This window comes from Cottoperca gobio, chromosome 1 (genome assembly GCF_900634415.1).
Source record: "Cottoperca gobio chromosome 1, fCotGob3.1, whole genome shotgun sequence".
NCBI classification, from domain to species: Eukaryota; Metazoa; Chordata; class Actinopteri; order Perciformes; family Bovichtidae; genus Cottoperca; species Cottoperca gobio.
In genome coordinates, this window is record NC_041355.1 from 4,881,393 (window position 1) to 4,899,937 (window position 18,545).

At 41.2% G+C, this 18,545-nt stretch overlaps 2 protein-coding genes across 2 annotated transcripts; one reads left to right on the forward strand and one right to left on the reverse strand.

The window, feature by feature from the left end:
- Window positions 1–3,218: 3,218 nt before the first annotated feature.
- tmem184c (transmembrane protein 184C) lies at window positions 3,219–7,694 on the forward strand. The gene is made up of 10 exons (XM_029433775.1): window positions 3,219–3,335; window positions 3,666–3,796; window positions 3,878–3,914; window positions 4,035–4,240; window positions 4,941–5,015; window positions 5,113–5,206; window positions 5,309–5,421; window positions 5,567–5,666; window positions 5,806–5,977; window positions 6,065–7,694. Exons 1-10 carry the CDS (start codon window positions 3,219–3,221, stop codon window positions 6,373–6,375), a joined length of 1,356 nt encoding a protein of 451 aa, XP_029289635.1. The 3' UTR covers window positions 6,376–7,694.
- A 54-nt stretch (window positions 7,695–7,748) lies between these two features.
- prmt9 (protein arginine methyltransferase 9) lies at window positions 7,749–17,544 on the reverse strand. The gene is made up of 13 exons (XM_029433764.1): window positions 16,859–17,544; window positions 16,022–16,221; window positions 15,736–15,884; window positions 15,335–15,571; window positions 15,049–15,216; window positions 14,820–14,922; window positions 14,353–14,462; window positions 14,080–14,272; window positions 12,894–13,077; window positions 10,905–11,568; window positions 10,638–10,791; window positions 8,921–9,043; window positions 7,749–8,438 (listed from the first exon to the last, which is right to left on the reverse strand). Exons 2-13 carry the CDS (start codon window positions 16,217–16,219, stop codon window positions 8,196–8,198), a joined length of 2,526 nt encoding a protein of 841 aa, XP_029289624.1. The 5' UTR covers window positions 16,220–16,221; window positions 16,859–17,544; the 3' UTR covers window positions 7,749–8,195.
- Between the last annotated feature and the right edge of the window lie 1,001 nt (window positions 17,545–18,545).

Here is an 18,545-nt window from a genome sequence, read left to right on the forward strand (position 1 = left end):
TTCAAAGATAAAAGAAAGCATGAATTATTTTTATTAATAATCATGTTCAGCAAGATATTTATAATATGATAACAGTGAATCTTTTCCATTACTTTAGGTTATGAGTGAACTCATAATAAGAAAAGGAGGATGCAAGCAAACAACTGTGTTTCTAATACATAAATAAAAATGACCAAACCGCTTTGCAAGTCCAAGGTGGTATTTCAGCATTAAAAGACTGTCAGCGTTCCTCCAGTTAAAGGCAAATTAGATGTAAAACTTTGAATGGAATGGAAGGAAATTTAAGACCATATTTACCATAACCAAGATTTAAGGGGAAAAAACACATTTTCATTGAATTTGCACCCCCCCATATTGTAGCTAGCTAAGAGACAGAGCTGCTCTGAGCATCCCGGCCGCAAACAACGTTGATTCCATTATCCTGATTATTATTATTTGAAAAAATAGATGTTTGAGAGTTTGAATTGCAATGTCAGAAAACTTTATAACAGCCTACCATGTCTTAGCAATTTTAGGACTTTTTCAGAAGTCAATGCCTTTTAAGACTTTAAAAGGATCCTCGGGAACTCTGGACTGTACAAAATGCACAGACAGGGGGAAGACAGGGGGGTTAGTAACGGCCCAGCAGCTACTTTTTGCCAATGGGCCTCAAAGCAGGTTAATCCAGCCATGAGTGTCACCCAGTTTGACTCAGTGAAGAGCTACTTTTGTCATAACCTGTGGCCTACTTTACTTAAAGGATACGACTGGCAATATTCTACATATTCCATCATTGCCAACAAACCTCATGGAAAGATCAAAACCATATGGCTGGCAGGTCACAGGTATTTTTAGTTTGTTTTTAATAGTTGTTGGTCACATGGCACAGTGGATTAAGCTGTATCAAGCTTTGGATACACAGAGCTACAACTCTTGTTTTTAAATAACTGCTGTTCATGTTGTACGAGCTTCTTTGACTCCATCCTACTTCACTTATGTTGTTGTTCAGGAACAGATGAACTGAAGTGAACACCCTCGGTGAGCCTGAACATTTCCTGACACAAAGGCCTTTGGCAGACGTATTAAGATAAATAAGTAATTGTTGAACAATTGCAGACTTGTGTATTCCTCTGACAAAGGAGGTGCACTTTGGCTGATACATTATATTTCAGGAATCAGACAGTATGTCTCCTCCTTTGTTGTGCATTGATTATTATTATTATTTCTCAGACCTATCCATTCTGCTTATCCTGTCTATGTGTGTTTCCTGCAAGGCACATACGACGTACTTCACCCTACAGTTATGGCTATGATTCAGTGAGACATAACGGACGCCACATCCTTTATGCTAAAATCTGTTTTGGGTCTGATCAAACACAGCATATGTTTATCTACCCTGCCCTTACATGGCTGTACCCTGTATGCTGTTTTGCATGGCAATCCCTCCAAGCTATCCACCATGGCACTTGCTTGCACGACTTGTGGCAAAGACTATTTTCTAATTCATAAAAGCCAAAAGGATCAATTCAAAATTCATGAACAATCTGTCCTGCTACAACCAGTGATTTCTGTGACTGTGGGGCAGTGGAGACATGGAGCAACAGAAAGGAAAGTTCTGCCTCCCCTCATTTTACAGGAAGCACACAGACGCAAACATACTCAAGCATGAGCACATACACTTGCACAAAAGAGCGAAAGGTAAGAAGGAGGTTATGATAGGTATTCTTAATTACTTTGTTAATGCAGGATTTTTTTTTTTGGATAACAATGGATATTTTTCTAAGGATATAAATGAGTGAATGGAACAAATTAAAATTACAACTATAAATTCAAAGTTGTCTGGCTTTCTATCTGAATACATTTTGACATGTCACAAAAGAAACAGCACAGGTGTAAACAATAAAATGTGTTATTTCTGCAATCCATTTAGCTCTTTTGGTTTCAGGGTTCTGATATTAGGCATGTTGGCTCACTGTCACACTTTAATGACTTAATAGGGCATTTTAATACAACAAAGTCATCGTTAACGTTATTAGTAACACCTGTGCTTTTCAAAATCTAAATGTCTGCTGTGGAGAAGGACTATGGCGATGCAGTTTTACTGACTTCAAACCAATTGTATAATTGGTTGCGTTGCACTTGAACAGCATACCTTTTCGTCTGTGTATATATTGTGTATAGCCTATGTAAACAGACTAAAAATATATATAAATATAACAGACTATAATATATATATATATATATATATATATATTATGTTTATTATATCTTTCAACTGGAAAAAAGTCTCATTTGCAGACAATGAATACTGACACGAAGTACAGGCTATGCACAATTTCTATGCATAAGTGCTGATCTTAGTCTTTGACCATCTGGGCAAACAAAACTAAATGTATAAGTGGAAAGAGAAGCAAAATAATATCATATTTTAGCACTAATGTGCGTATTTGGACCAGTCTCTTGTAAAAACAAAACAAAAAACAAATAAGGATAGTTCTATTATAATAAACAACTTTTTCCAGGTGCCCAGTCTGAATCTACTACAACGGATTGTAGGTCTTGTATCCTGGTAATTGTTAATTCACATACTGCCATCTGCTGGCGAAAGCACAGATCATGTGATCCATGTGAATGCAGAGCAACCAAAACAAGCCACAAGTAACGTCAGAACGTAAAGCCAGCTCTCTCTGTCGATTGGCCGATCGCCTCGAATCCACCAATCAGATTCCAGATTATAGGCGGGACTACGGGATGACGCAAACAGCAGGAAATACACACTCAATGGCATTTACTTTTCTGGAAAGTTTTACCAGCGCGAACCTACTAAAAAAACTAACTGTAAAGTGTTCATTAATCTCGAGAGACGATTGATATATCAGTGAGGAGTTGTATACCATTGCGGTATATATTGAGACACTTTCAACGGTTCAGACTGGATCATCTGCTGTGTTTGTTTACATGGTGAAAAACTGAGAAGCTAACATTAGCAACCTAGCTTGAACCAATTCGAGTCATATGACCTGTTATTATCCAGCAGCTTTGTCTTCACGAGTGTAACTGAACAGTAGTGATAGAGCCAACGCATCTGTACAGTAGTTAGGGGTTTTCCTTGATCACAGTGAGCCGTTGGAAGTGTTAATATGCGAAGCTAACGTTAAATGTGTCGAGCGTTATTTCATTTGTTTTGTCACCGAACCTGCGGCTAGTTTTAAAAGGCCTGGCAGCGTCTTCATGTCAAGATGCCTTGTTCCTGTGGGAACTGGAGAAGATGGATTCGGCCGCTGGTTGTCGTGCTGTATATTTTGTTGCTATTAGTCGTCCTACCCCTTTGCATCTGGGAACTGCAGAAGTCAGGGGTCAGTTCACACTATTAGATTGATATGTTGCTTAATGTTGCACTGTTAAATACTATTCAAAGATTAATGCAGCTACAATAATATTCCTACAGGATAATATCTATATATATTCTGCATTATGAGTACTATTAATGCATTAAATACATGTTGGTGGTAAAACGAAATAAAAAGTTATATTGCTACTTGAGTAAACAATCTGAATATTGCTTCCACCCCTGGCTTTATTTTAAATATAGAAACATTGCATTCTGGGTAGAAAAATGTTACCCAGACATAAATGCATAAACACGTTTAATGTTAACTGTCTTGTCTGTTTCCACGTAATGGCAGGTTGGCATTCATAATAAAGCATGGTTCATCGCTGGGATATTTGTCTTCATGACCATACCCATATCATTATGGGGCATCCTCCAGCATCTGGTTCACTACACTCAGCCAGAGCTTCAGAAGCCTATCATCAGGTAAAGATGTCAACAATCATATCAGCCATGAACAATAACCAGAAATGGCTTTTTAATTGTGTGTGTTTGTTTGGGTTTTAGGATATTATGGATGGTCCCAATCTACAGCTTGGACAGTGTGAGTTGTGTACTGTATATACATAGGTGTCATATATATGTATCTACAAACTAAGACATTTAAAAATGTATACATCCTCATTTTAATCCCTCTCTGTGTTTTTATTTATTTATCTTGCAGTGGATTGCATTAAAGTACCCAAGTATAGCAATTTATGTGGACACATGCAGAGAGTGCTATGAGGCCTATGTCATCTACAACTTCATGACCTTCTTGCTGAACTACCTGGAGAACCAGTACCCCAGCCTGGTGTCGATGCTGGAGGCCCAGGAGCAGCAGAAACACCTGCCCCCTCTCTGCTGCTGTCCGCCCTGGCCAATGGGAGAGTATGTTTTCTTTAGAATCAGACCACCTTTACAATACGGACTGGAATACATACAATTGATGTGGAGCCACAGGTTCACCTCACTATGTGGCAGCTATACAAATGCTTAATCTGTATCCAACACTGGTCAAGGATTTGGTGTAAAATGAATCATTACCCTCCATACTTTGACCCAAACATGTCAGCTTTACTGACTGTAGTCATGTTTCCTAACTCTCTTCTTAAATGACTCACAATTAGAGATCTAACTGACTTTTAAATAATCAATGACAGTCCTGCTTCAAATGAGCCTCAGCAAGGCAGCATCTGCAATTGGTTAACATTCCTGTGTGCAGTTAATTTAATCCAGAGCTTCTTTTTTTATATGGAGATCAGATTGTTCTGCTGAAGGAGAACAAATTAACATTTGACTGAAGGTCAGCATTATCAGCCTAATTTATCAGCTTTGTATTTTATATTTCTGCCCTTTTAAATGTTATAACCTTTGACAGTATTGTTGCATTTTGCATGTGGATAACATAGAGCCAAAATCAAAGTAGTTATAGAAAATAATAATAATGTTAAAGTGTAAACGTTTGTTTGTCCAATCACCACATTTCTTATGTCCGTAAGTGATTGGGTTTGATTTTTAAATGCAACAGATTTGATTGATTTTTTTTAAACTAATGTATTCTAATTCAAACCATACATTTCATCTGCAGGGTTTTACTGTTAAGATGCAAACTGGGAGTGTTGCAGTACACCGTTGTAAGACCCGTCACAACAGTGATTGCCTTGTAAGTAAGCGGTGCTCTTCATGCTGTTAATTTTATTCTTTAATACCAATCACAGTTTTTGATTCATGTTGTGACTGTCTCTTCTTGTTCTTTCTAGGATCTGTCAGCTGTGTGGAGTGTATGATGAAGGCAATTTTAGTTCAACAAATGCATGGACGTACCTGGTCATCTTCAACAATATGTCACAGCTGGTAACACTTGCTCCTGCTTCTTATTTAAGACTGTGCCTCAGAGTACGTTAAAAGATGACATGAATTTGACTATATTTCTGTGTCTGTCTTCTCTTGATCTAGTTTGCCATGTACTGCCTGGTGCTGTTCTACAGGGCTCTGAGAGAAGAACTCAGTCCAATCAAGCCAGTGGGCAAATTCCTATGTGTCAAAATGGTGGTTTTCGTCTCTTTCTGGTAATCCTCAGTGTGTTCATACTTAATGACGTGACCTGGAAATGTCTGAAAACATGCTTTGTATGAGTTGTTTTCTCGATCTACTTAGACTGTGTGGTAGCTTCTAGCTAATGGGTGCAATTTTATAATGGGTTTACTTTTCTAGGCAAGCTGTGTTCATTGCTTTGCTGGTGAAAGTGGGCATTATCTCAGAGGCTCGTACATGGGACTGGCAAAGTGTGGAGGCTGTAGCTACTGGCTTACAGGTGAGCTAAAGCGTAACTAGATGATTAGTTTGATCTTAGCAGCAATAGTGTTATTATATAGTATATATATATATATATATATAAAACTAAATGCTTGTCGGTGTAAAACACAACCAGCCAACTGTCCTGTTTCCCTCAGGATTTCATCATCTGTGTGGAGATGTTTCTGGCAGCCATTGCCCATCACTTCAGTTTCACCTACAAGCCTTACATCCAGGAGGGTGAGGAGAGTTCTTGCTTTGACTCTTTCATGGCAATGTGGGACGTCTCTGATGTCAGAGCAGACATTTCTGAACAAGTCCGCAATGTTGGTAAGTATTTGCACAGTTGTGAATTGTAAGTGTCTCTGGCGTGTTCTTGAGAAGACGATTAAGACTTTTTTGTGTCTTCATTTACAGGGAGAACGGTTATGGGTCGTCCGAGGAAGTCCTACTTCGGCGAGGAGCAGGATAACGGTGAGCGATCTGGCCTGCTCTCTTCGGGCTCCCAAGATGCAATCACAGAGGCGGCATCCAACCCTGTGTCTCCCAATGGTCAATACCAGGGCCTGGGCAGAACCCTCACGCCGCACTCTCTGTCGGCCCCCGCCGGGCTCAGCTCGGCCCCGTGGGATGAAGGATATGAGGCTGGACCTGAAGAAACCCAGGAAGAGGAAAGCACCAGCCAAACTAAAGAGCCGACAGAAGCAGATCTCATCGTGATCACCTAGCCCATCGTTAAGGCCGATGTCACCAACAGACTCTACCAGACACGGTTGGGCAGGACCCAATTACAGCCTTGCCAGTTTCCTTCAGACTTATACAACATTAAATAAACTGTCGTTTTAAGGGCACATCAACCACGTAATAGTAGAAGTTTGCCAACAAATGCAAAACCAGATGGACCTCTCTGCAAGTGACAGCTCCAAGAATGTTCAGTGAAGTTATGGTACCGAATGACTCGTTGATAACGTGCATTTTATGCAGTTTTGGTTGTACTTATATGGCACAGTAGGGTCTGCAGAAGGGTTTTAGATTCATTGTTACTGGAAAAGGTTTCCCGTCAATTTTAACGTACGTCCCAAAGAGCACACTTAGTTTCTTGAGCTGAGACGTCACATCGACACCTCCCCTGAAGTAAAGCTTACTTGTGTGTCCTTTCCAAATAGGAAATTGTCATTTTTTTTTGTGTCATATCATGTGTTCAGATGTGACCGTTGGATGATTAAGAGAAATATGCAACTTTACAAAGAGAAATGCTGTATAGTGATTTCAGAGGACGTTGATTGGAATGAGTAATCATACATGAAAATCTACCACACTGAAGCACATTAGATTTACAGAATCATGTATTTTTCTTTTGCCCTAGAAGGTTTTTATCCCTGAGGGACGAAAAGAGCAGAAGCAACACATTTTGTGCTCGCACAGTTGGGACTAATCTGTTTGAGTGCAGGGACGAGTGCTGAGTGTGTCCTGACGGCGTGACATCGATACAGAATCAACTTAATATGATGATGTGTATGACACAATTTAGTCAGTTACAATCAGCACATTGTAGTAAATCCCTAACGATGCTTCACTTTACTTGTTTATGTATCACTAGTTTTCTCAGATGCCTTGTTCTATGTGCCGTGGATCTAGTCTATCCACGACATCAAGTTAGCCTTTATATCCCAGGATCCATTTTATTTGATGTTCCCTACTCATTTTTCAGCTTCAGCACCCAGGCCATTTGCTTTCTCCCCCCCCCCCCCCCCCATAGATTTTCCGAGCTCTTTTGTGATTTACGTGGTTTTGTGGAGGGATATTTGCATATTTAATGTAGTGTAGGAGATCTGTTTGTATCAGGAAGAAAAACAAGCGTATCAAATCAACAGCATAATCTGCATCATGTCCCTGTCCCTAACCCTGACTACAACACATTGCCTTATGAGTTTATTGTTTTTAAATCAAACTGACAAGATCACAGAGTAATGGTTCAGAAGTGAATGGTGCCACAGTTTAATATAATTCCATCTCTGACACTCTTCAATAAACGAGATTAACTACACGTCCAAATTCTTTTTTTTCTTGCATTTATTAAGAAAATGTCACATTTATTGTTTTTTTTTTTATTGATGCAGACAAACATATTTACAAAAACAACTGCATAATCAAGGGACAACTATAATATTTATATACTTACAAATATTATATTCATAAGTACAAACTATAAATGTCCTATGATCTTATAGCACGATTTACAAATAAAAATGACTTTAAAAGTTGACATTGTTACAAAATGACCGGGCTTCCCAAAGGTGTGTGGCTCATGCAGGCTTCTACTGAATCTCAACACAGATCCCACGAGTGTGGGAAAACTTTGAAGAGCGATTATTACATTTATGAAAAATGACGCTAAAGAAAGTAAATCTTTAAAACGATACCAGAAAATGAATGCATCGTGTTCAATGCATCCCCCCCTCCCCCCCCCATGTGCCAATAGCCTCTGTTTGATCGAGGCATAAAATATATAGAAATGAAACTAATTGCAAAACTACGTTGTAAGAGTTTATTGTTCCATTGGTCCGGGGGTATTCTCTATGTGGGCTGATATGGAGATGGCACTCTTGTGAAGCTTCACAGCGAGGCGGACCCAGTCTCCGGCTCGTACCTCCAGGGGCTGCTGCAGCACAACGGCCGCCTGCTTCCAGTGAGAGTTCTGGCTGAGGGTGCTGACGCTGATCTCCTGGTCCAGGTAGATGTGGTACCAGAAGGGAATTGCAGTTATTCTACCTGCAGACGTAGCCTGGACCTGGGAAACGGGGATTATGGTTTAACAAGATACTTATTAATGATGCATAATATACTGTATGACGCAGCAATTACCTGTAAATCACACGTTTTTCCTTCTATTAGTTAAAAACTAATATACAACACATGCAACATTAATGAAAATGGTTCTTTTTATTTAAACCCTGACCAATAAATTGTTCTTGGATGAGATCAATTCACATTGCGCCCCATGTTAGATCGCTGGAGAGAATGTGTGTGCGAAAAACTATTTCAAACCCTTTCAGGACACAAAGTTTTATCTCTAGAAATGTAAAAAAAGTTGGTTGGTTCTGGGACCAAACGTACAAAGTTAGGAAGAAAAGTTAAGTAGAAGTTTGTCTCAGAGAGACGTGCACAGTGTGCTTTAGTAGAAGTATACCAGGAGGTAGCTCAGGGATGTTTCTGTATTGACAGTCAATGCAAGAATTCAAGTTGAACACATTATGCTAACACATGTCTTACCTTCACTTCTCTGTTTGTGTAGTTGGCGGTGGAATCCATTAAGTCGAGAACAAAGAGCTCCACAAACTCACTGAGATGCCTGCACTCCAGTGTGGAAAAGTCCAAAAACACATGTACCGGTACCTAAAGGACAGACGAGATCAAAGCAGCGTTAGCAAGTTGTTTGCAGCAGATAAAAGAAAGGCCTGTGTGGTGACGTTATCAATGAAGAACTACATCATATGAAAGCCAATAAAAGACCGGGGAGGAAGATCTGACAGCGATGTAACACAAAACAGATGATCCTGATGCACTCACTGTCCAATAGTGAAGAAAGACATGGATTTCCCCCCAAAAGTACACAAGTCAAAAAAACATTATTGTGTCTACATGATTAAAACCAAAGAAACTGCGTGCTTTGATTCTGAGGGATATTCATTCCCTCTCTTTTAGACAGAGGAACTACACGTCATGTAGTCTTAGATTTGAAAAACAACAAAGAATATGTTGCTTATTTGTTACCAAAGCTTCAGCTTTTAAAAAAAAAGGCCTCCGACCTGCAAAGAGGAACACCAGACGGCCGGAGAAACACTGCTGCAGTGCATTAAACATCACGCAGGAGCTGACTCGCAGTTGTTGGCACTCTTTCTCCCAAACCATTATTTATCCACATTAGCTTGTAATTGGCAGTGTCAGTGGATAATCACTCAATCACTGATTAATGCTTGGAAACTAAATCTTCCACCTCAAGCTCTTCCAACACGTCACAAAACAGGCCGTGGCTGCAGGGCAGAGAAACCAAAGTGGCAGCGCAGAAAGTGTCACAGTTTCCTTTACTGCAGAACAAAAGAATCTTTCCTCCTCCCTGTCACAGTTGTGTAGACCTCGGAGCCCGCTGTTTGATGTGCTTGATGTAATGTATACTGATGGATTCAGGTAGGAATGTCTTGGGCCAAGCTGTGTGTTGTGTCTTGTGTGACAGTTGTGCTAGAAAGTGCCCTCCACCGAGGGCTTCAAAGACAACATCTGTTAAAACAAACGACCGTCCCGTGTGGGGCCTGCGAAATTAGAGCACAAACACGATGCTGGTATAAAAAAATAAAAATAAAAGAAAGATCTTTTCCAGACCAAATAAAGAAAAAGAATTCAAAGGGATTTTTTGCAGCTTCTTTATGGCAGCTGGGAAGCACACATCAAAGAGGAGTGCACAACATAAAACGCAGCCCTGGACCTCAGTATTCCTCGTGTAGTACCTTGTTCAACAAAAGACGACCCGTACATGGAGGGAAACACGACGGAAATCTCTTTTTTCTACCTTTATAGCATCGCACTAAATGTCAAAAAAACGCACAAGCAACACATTTGCACCTAATAGGCAAATCGACACAGCGATCATTTTTTGTCAGAACTCATGCGTAACAAATAGGTTTGATATTGCTGTTCAACTGCCATTTCATTATCTGCAGCACACCATCATCACCTCCCCCCCTTTTATCTTGTGACATTTTCTCTGTGAAAATACAGAGAAGCAAAGCACCGGGTGTGACCCAGCATCCTTTGTGGTTTGCCTCAGTTCAGGTATTCTACATATTTTAGTTTCTCAAGCTTCTCAAGTCCCCCCCCCCTGCAAACCCACCGCAGTGTCCATAAGCTACTAGAACAAAGATCTTTTCGATGTAAAGTAAATAACATGCACGAGTTAACCTTGATACGCGGCGGCTTATGTAATTACACTTACAGTGAACTGGTTGATGAACGGAGCAATATTGAATCCCAGCGTCGGCTCCTGACCCTGGACGGCACTTTCCAGCAGCAACGTGTCCGACTCCACCAACATACCGTGCACCACAATCTTTACTGGGAAAATGCTTCCTCCGTCTTCCAGCAAACACCTAGTGTAGATCATAGAAATACATTTTTAGTACAGCACCAAATTAATTACGACACAAAGCAAGATGAACAAAAGTGACATTTCTGCATCTCTGGCTGCTTCCCCCCCCCTCACCTGGCCAGTGACGCTTTCTCCATCAACTTCTGCCTGATGAGACCACAAGTCTCTACACAGTCCAGCATGATGGCACTCCACAGCTTCTCCCTGGACGGCCTTTTCAGCATCCCCTGCTCGTCCTCCATGTTGTTGAGCCAGAACTCCAGATGCTTTTCTGGGACATTGTTGGAGCGAGCCAGTCTCCTTAAGACTTCCTGTTGCTTGTTCTTCTCCACAGAGCTGTACGCTTTCACGTGACCATGGCTGGCAGCGATGAGTGAGAGCAGAGAGAAGCCCTCCGACACGTCGAGCACATAGAGCAGGTCTGCGGTGTCAGACTCTTTGTTTGGGCATTTAACCTTCAGCTGGGAGATGAGTTTGGCGAGTGCGCTGGAGAAACTTTGGTGGTAATCCTGATTGTTCAGGAGCGCCATTTCTGCACATTCCAGCATGCAGAAGTCTTTAGTTTGATTGTGGTCAGTCTGAAGACACGCCAGTGCACTGCACAGTTCTGCCTCTGGGGTTTGATTTGAAACGGAGTCTCCAGTGTCGTGCGTATCCAGCCGCTTGTCTAGACGGATTTCATGGCCATCTCTCAGCACGGCGACACTGCAGAGCCTCAGGAAGGCGTCTCTGCAGGAGACTTCAACAATCAGCTCGTCTTTAGGTTTCAGGACAAAACCTGAAAAGAATCAAAAGAAGAAAACACTGACTTGAGCTGTGCAAACCTCACTATAGTGTTGGTACCAACTGAAATGTACTTAAGCACAGAGAATTAAAACTAGGCCCGGAAATGGCATTGGATGTCTGGCCTTTGTCATTTTTTAAATTTTGATTTAAATGTTTAAAAATGCAATGCAACATTTCACCCTTTTATTTAAGTAAAGTTAATTTATTATTATATATATATATATATATATATATATATATATATATATATATATATATATATATATATATATATATATATATTGTAGAAAACAATTCTTTATATTTCTCAAAGTATGAAAAAAAGGGTTTATCTACACCTGCTGTAATAAAAGAAATCTTACAAAAATACTGAGATGACAAACAGAAAGGGAAAACACTTGAGATACATTAACAATAACATTATCATGTATAATGTCAGGGTTATGTTTTTATAAATGCTGACAGCGCTGTAAAGCCCCTTGAGGAACATTTGTGATTTGGGGATAAATAAACAAAATTGACTTGACAATTGAAACAATTTCAACAAGAGAAACAGAGAGTGAAAAAAAAAGAAAAGCCAGAGAAGCAGAAAGCGAGAAGGAGCCCGACAGAGAAATGAGATTCAGGGGACCGGGTGCACGGAGGGAGGGAGGGAGGGGCTGAGGACTCCTCCGGGAATAACATCTGTTCATGTCTTCATGTCAGCGCGCCGCTCGTCACAGGCATTTGGGGAAAATGCATATTTATTGCCTATAAGAATTTCATGAACACTAAAGAGTGTCACAGGCGATCACGGCGCACACGTCACAGCGACCGGGAAACGGATGTCGGTGATCACCGGGAAAGGTGGCGGCTCCCTCGACACTGTCTCCGCCAATTAGCCGTGCGGTGAAATGCTGCCGAGCGCCGTCTGAGAGATGATGTACCGCAACGCCGACTGGAACGTGTCACCTCTATGTGTCAGTGGCTATTAAGTTCACAGTGGCTTAGGGTGACAGCAAAGTAAAGACGATACAGTGCTTTGAGGCACATATGGCGCTCAATTATTAAATTAATGTAAACTTTTTGCAGATCCTGTTATGTTGCTTGACAAATATCAGATTGACTTTGGTATATTGGCTTCATGGCAGACCTTAAAGATCATAACATTGGTGTTAACTGTATTTGTTACTGTAGTGTATTAGATTGAAATATTTCCTGCATGGATCCCTGACACTATTTAACAGTTAATAATGTTTAATACTGTATGTAGTCTACAACGCACACTGCTCTCATCTAAATAAAAGGAAATGCTTGATACACCACACTGCATCTTACCCTTGGTGCTCTGGACAGGGTAGATGGCTTGCTCCCAGCAGGTGTCCTCCTCGGGTCCAGTGGACAGACTGCTCTCCTCGTCCAGGTGGAGCTGGAACCACACAGCCAGAGCGTCCAGCTCCCCCTCCTGAGTGACAGGGAGGCGGATCTGCTGAACCTCCCTGGAGCTCAGCCCCTCCAGCTCCTACAGGACACCCAGACAAAACAGTTAAAGATGGGACAATGGACTCGATTTGATAAAAAAGGACACGTGAATAGGCTGAATTCTCAATTCTACCTACTGTCGTTTCATCCGGCTCGATAACACCAATATGATTTCAAATCTGGCGTGCATTGCTGCTGGCCAGCAACAAGAACACGCATCTCTGTTGCAAAGATTTCACAGCCAGCCTCGTCTCAACAAAGTAAATGGTAACACTCGCTGCAGAACATTTCAAGGTTTGCTTATAGATCTATAGAAACACCCTGAGGATTTGAGGTGGGAATGTAAATAGGATTACTGTGTGAGATAATATCTCCAACCGCAATGCAAACTTTTCACTCCTGCTTACAATCTTATTCTTGGGACGGACACACGAGCTGAAGACTACAGAGAGCGACATAACCGACTGAGTCACGCCGCAGTGCTCTCAAGTCTGACTCTGAAATATAAACTAATAAGACACATTATCACAGCTCTGTCATCAGGCTCGTCTGAAACTACTGGACATCTGTGGACAAATATCAACTAATGATCCTCCAGGTGCTACGTGGGAGATAAACACAATGAATCCACTCTGCCAGGTGTTCACGGGGAGATAACAAACCAGGCAGCAATCCCTGCAGGGCCATAGCTAAATAATAAGTGGCCGCTGAGGTGATGATTTTTTATTACTTTTAGCCCGTGAGGCAGCGTTTCATGGGACCAATAGAAATATGGTCGGGGAAATTAAGTTGCATTATTCTGCTTCAACAAATACACATTAAACATAAGAATGTCTCACGTTGCTGTAGTGGTTTTTATTTATTTATTCATTTCTTTTCCCACCATATATATTGTACATATAGATTCTGAATATTTGTGTTTCACTACTAATTGTTTTAAAGTTTGACGTTCCATTATCGTGACGATCCCGCACGGCCGCACGTCAGAAACTAAAGCAGCTGATTGAATCATCAGCATGTGTTGTCCCCCGTTTCTGCTCACCTGCACGTTGTTGAAATCTATGTTGAGGGCTGTGAACGGCTCCGTGAGAGCTTTATATCCCCCGGGCAGTCTGCTCAGTCTCTCTGTGGTGTAAGGCTCCATGGAGTCGTCCGGCTCAGGGCTGCAGCTCACTGGACTGCGGAGCTCTCCGGCTGCAGCGATGGACAGACTGCCCACCTCGGACACACGAAGCCTGGAGGAAAACCGTGATGATTTATCTGCCGTTCGCACGCGGACGTACTCTCGGGAACGCAGGTGGACTCCATTGCTTACCTGTGATGCCTGCGGATCTCGAGGCTCTCGAGAGCCATACCGAACACGGTGGCTCCCGCGGGGATGACCCTTCCTGTCGCAGACTGCTCCTGGAATTCATTCTCACCTTTCTTTAGGACAACAAACATGTGTGTTGACATGTCACACCTCGTACTGTAAACTCTGTGATCATGGACCCTGCCCCAGTTTGCCAATGAGATTTGCTGGATGTTTAAAAAGTAACTTCCTGGGGATAAACTCTACATTACGAGTGGACATAAAGCCAGCAATCATTTTAGCAAAAACATTTCCTGTCCTCCAAGACGCCCACACTCCTTTTACAATAGCCTTTTTATGATGTTACAACTCTGTATGGCAAACGGCAATACAGTTTGTGTGCCGAGAACTCATAGAAACATAAATATTGCACCGTGGCAACTGGAGAACAAAGTTCTGTTTCCTGTCCTGCGTTTCATAATTGAAGTTACCTGTGGAGGCAGCAGGAGGTGGTGCCAGGCATGAATGAGACTCTCTATGATGCCCTCTCCAAACAATCCTGCATCTACCGTCTCCGTCACCACCAAGGAAACCCTGAGAAAAACAAAACATGAGAAATCCTACTCCTACTAAAGATTTGAAAGGATTTCCGTGAAAGCACAAAGATAGAAAAGTTATTGTTTTTGTAAGATTTATGTCCAATGTTGGTTTAAACTGCACCTGTGTGGGATGTCCTTCGGCACTTCCATCTCCAGAGACTTCATATGGACGATCTTGATGCTACCGTCCATCCCGTTAGCGGTCAACACCTCGCAGGCCAATTCATACATCGTCTTCGACAGCTCGCAGGCGTACACCTCGGCAGCCCCCGCCTTCTTCGCGCACATACTTATTAGAGAGAGAGAATCAGGAAATCACATCAATAACGCCTTGAAAACACAGCTCTTATCAACACCGCGACTTAAAAGAAGAAAAAGTTTCCAATTTCTCGTGGAAAGTGTCTCACCCAAGGATGCCAGTGCCAGTACCTATGTCAAGTACCGTGTTGCAGCCGCTCTGCACAGCCTTCTGAATGGCTTGCTGGTACTTCCGGTTCCTCCCGTGGTCGTTGAGCATTAAGAAATGCCAGCGCTCCACCAGCCAGTTGGCCACGCGGTAGAAGTTCTCCCTGGCTTCTGGATAGTCCGGTCTCAGCTTCAAGGCTTTATGGAAATGACCCGCGGCTTCGTCTCTGAAGCCCATTCTGATTAACAAAGAGAGAGAGAGAGACACAATATGGTCAAACTCATCTAAATAATGTAAGCTACACGTTGCTGTGTAATTACTGGAGTGGTGGCGCATTGTAAAAACACATTTACATATGAACTGATAACATTTATGCAGATGGGGGGGGGGGGAAAACAATACCTGAAAAGGTGTTCACCCATGCTGTTCAGGATAACCTCATCAGCAGGAAACAGTTCCAGCGCCTGTTCATAACAGTCAAAGAGGTCTTGAATGCGGCCCACAGAGTCCAGCTCTTCGGTCCATTTGAAGAGAGTGAACCTGAAGGACTCCTAAAAGAAAGATGTCACAACATTGAGTTTAAATCTGCAATAGTAAAGAAAAAAACAAACAGATTGCAGCGTGTATGATTGTGACTGTGTGTGCACAATGTTTGGCAGTGAATGTACGCAGTGTAAACAGTCATTACCCTTGCAAAGTCCTTAAACATAGGTGCAAGGTTGAGGACCAGAAGGTAGTGCACAAACGCAGTTCCATAATCTTGGTTGAACAGGCACTGCTGGGCACTTTCTAGAGAACTAGAGACCAGCTCGTTCCTGGCTGGGTCCTCTCTGCGTCGCCTTCGGGGCCTCCTGCCATGCTTCGGCTTTGCACTGGTATTAGGCATCCCTTGAACAAAACAAAAGAGAGTGGAGGAGAGACTATTAGGAAATAATAATGTCTGATGATACAATATACAGATGAATGCCACTTTAAATAATTAAGTTCCACATAAGACTCTTTACTGTACTGGATGGCCTCATTGACTGCAGAAGCCTATCTCGAGTGACATTTTTGAAATTGTGATACAAGTAAATTTGTGTGTTGAAATATGAATTGATGATCATGAAGTCTAAATTCAACTAATGATGATCTGAGACCAGTAACATCTTTTAAATCACATCTAAAGTATCTTAAAACATTTCCCAACATACCTTTTCTTTTTTAATGTCTAATGTTATTAAATATGAATGTTTTTTTATATTCTAACTTTTGATTCAATTTCAATACAGTCTTTAATTGTTTTTATTATGTGCAAGGGATTTTCTGGTATTTTGATCCGGTTATTTTATGTTTTGCCATTCAAAAATATTATTTAATCAATTTTTCTTTTCCAGGAAATGGGCTCCCATACATGCAAACATTTTGTAAAGTAATAATAATCATCATCTTAATAACGTCAACATAAATAGGAAATATTACGTAAAAAACATAACAAAGATACTTTAAACAAAATGCTTAGCACTCTACAGGCACGTTGACTTACGGTATGTTGTTTTGGATCACAGGACGTGGTGAGTTGTGGGATGGAGATACACGGAAGATATCACTGCAGTTTAGTTAACGTGCTAATGTACGTTAACATTAAGGTTGTGTACAATAAAGTCGTTAGCATTGTTATAAGCAATCCTTCCTTTGGCTGCAGCCTAACGTTAGCTAACATTATTAAATATGTCCTCGCAGTAGCTACGGTAAGTAAACAGCATGTCAAAATAAAAACCGTATCGGTTTATATCCACGTTACAACGGTTAGATGTTGATTAAAAGTGTAAATAAAATCACATTTCGGCTACCGTTGAACAAGGAATGTGTCCGCGCGCTAAACAACTCGGTGAGAAACATGTAACGACAAAAGGTTCCACGGGCCCAATTGTAATCAAGTTTAATATATTTGAAGTCACGATCAGGACGGATAAACAATTATATTAACTATATAAAAACAAAACAAAAACACGGTGAATAATAATGTCCGTATTTATATGCAAATAAAGCCACTGTAAATGTTCCCGCCTTAGACTTGCCTCTAATGGAACCAATGACAGATGAATCTTGAAGCACAATCAAAGAGTACAAAAGATCTGGATAGTTCCCACCCATGCCAACCCCAAAAGTAGAACATGAAGGGGGCGTTCTTAAAATGAGTGTGATTACATATGTTCATATTCAGATTCAACTTTATCCAAAATCATCCCACATAGGAACACACTCATACTCATAATAAAACACATTTGATCACCTTGAGACTAAGATAGAATAACAAATACATTCAAATAAAATAAGAAATAGTCAATCCACTTTCAAATTAGAGGATATAAAATGCAAAAGTACAAGAGACCATTTAATTAAACTGCATGTTATGCAGGCTGATGGCATGAGGAATAAAATAGTTCTTGTATCTAGTTATTCGCGTCCTATTTCGGCCACTATTATATATAATGTAATGATGTATCTTGTTCATAGTGGTTCCTTCATATTGCATACTCTACTGTATTTATAAATGTATGTATACTGTAATTAATATGCATGGCTTGTGTTTCCAGTGTTATCCCCAAATCAAATCAAATCAAATGTATTTGTATAGCCCAATATCACAAATTATACATTTGTCTCAGTGTGCTTTACAGACTGTACAGGTTACGACATCCTCTGTCCTTAGACCCTCGCATCACACAAGGAAAAACTTTCTAAAAGAAACCCCATAATTAAAGGGGGAAAATGGAAGAAACCTCAGGGAGAGCAACTGAGGAGGGATCCCTCTCCCAGGACGGACAGACGTGCAATAAATGTCGTGTGTACATTATAAACATAGTACAAATACAATATTTGACAGAGAATGATGTTGTGTTGAAAAAGAGAAAGTTTGGATGAATCCAGGAAAATGTCAATAAGGCTTCCTGGTGTCCAGCAGGACCAGGTCAGCAGGCGCAGCCACGATTCATGATCCTGACGTAAACATTATCAGTGGCAACCTGCCACATGAGAGACAGACACTCCGGGCTGATACCCCGGATGATGAGTTAGTAACATACATTTACATAAATGCATACAGATAGAGAGGGAGAGGAGGGGAGAGGGAGGGGAGGAGAGAGGAAGAGAAGGAAGAGAGCAGGGAGGTGTCCCCCGGCAGTCTAAGCCTATAGCAGCATAACTAGGGCCTGATCCAGGGCAAACCT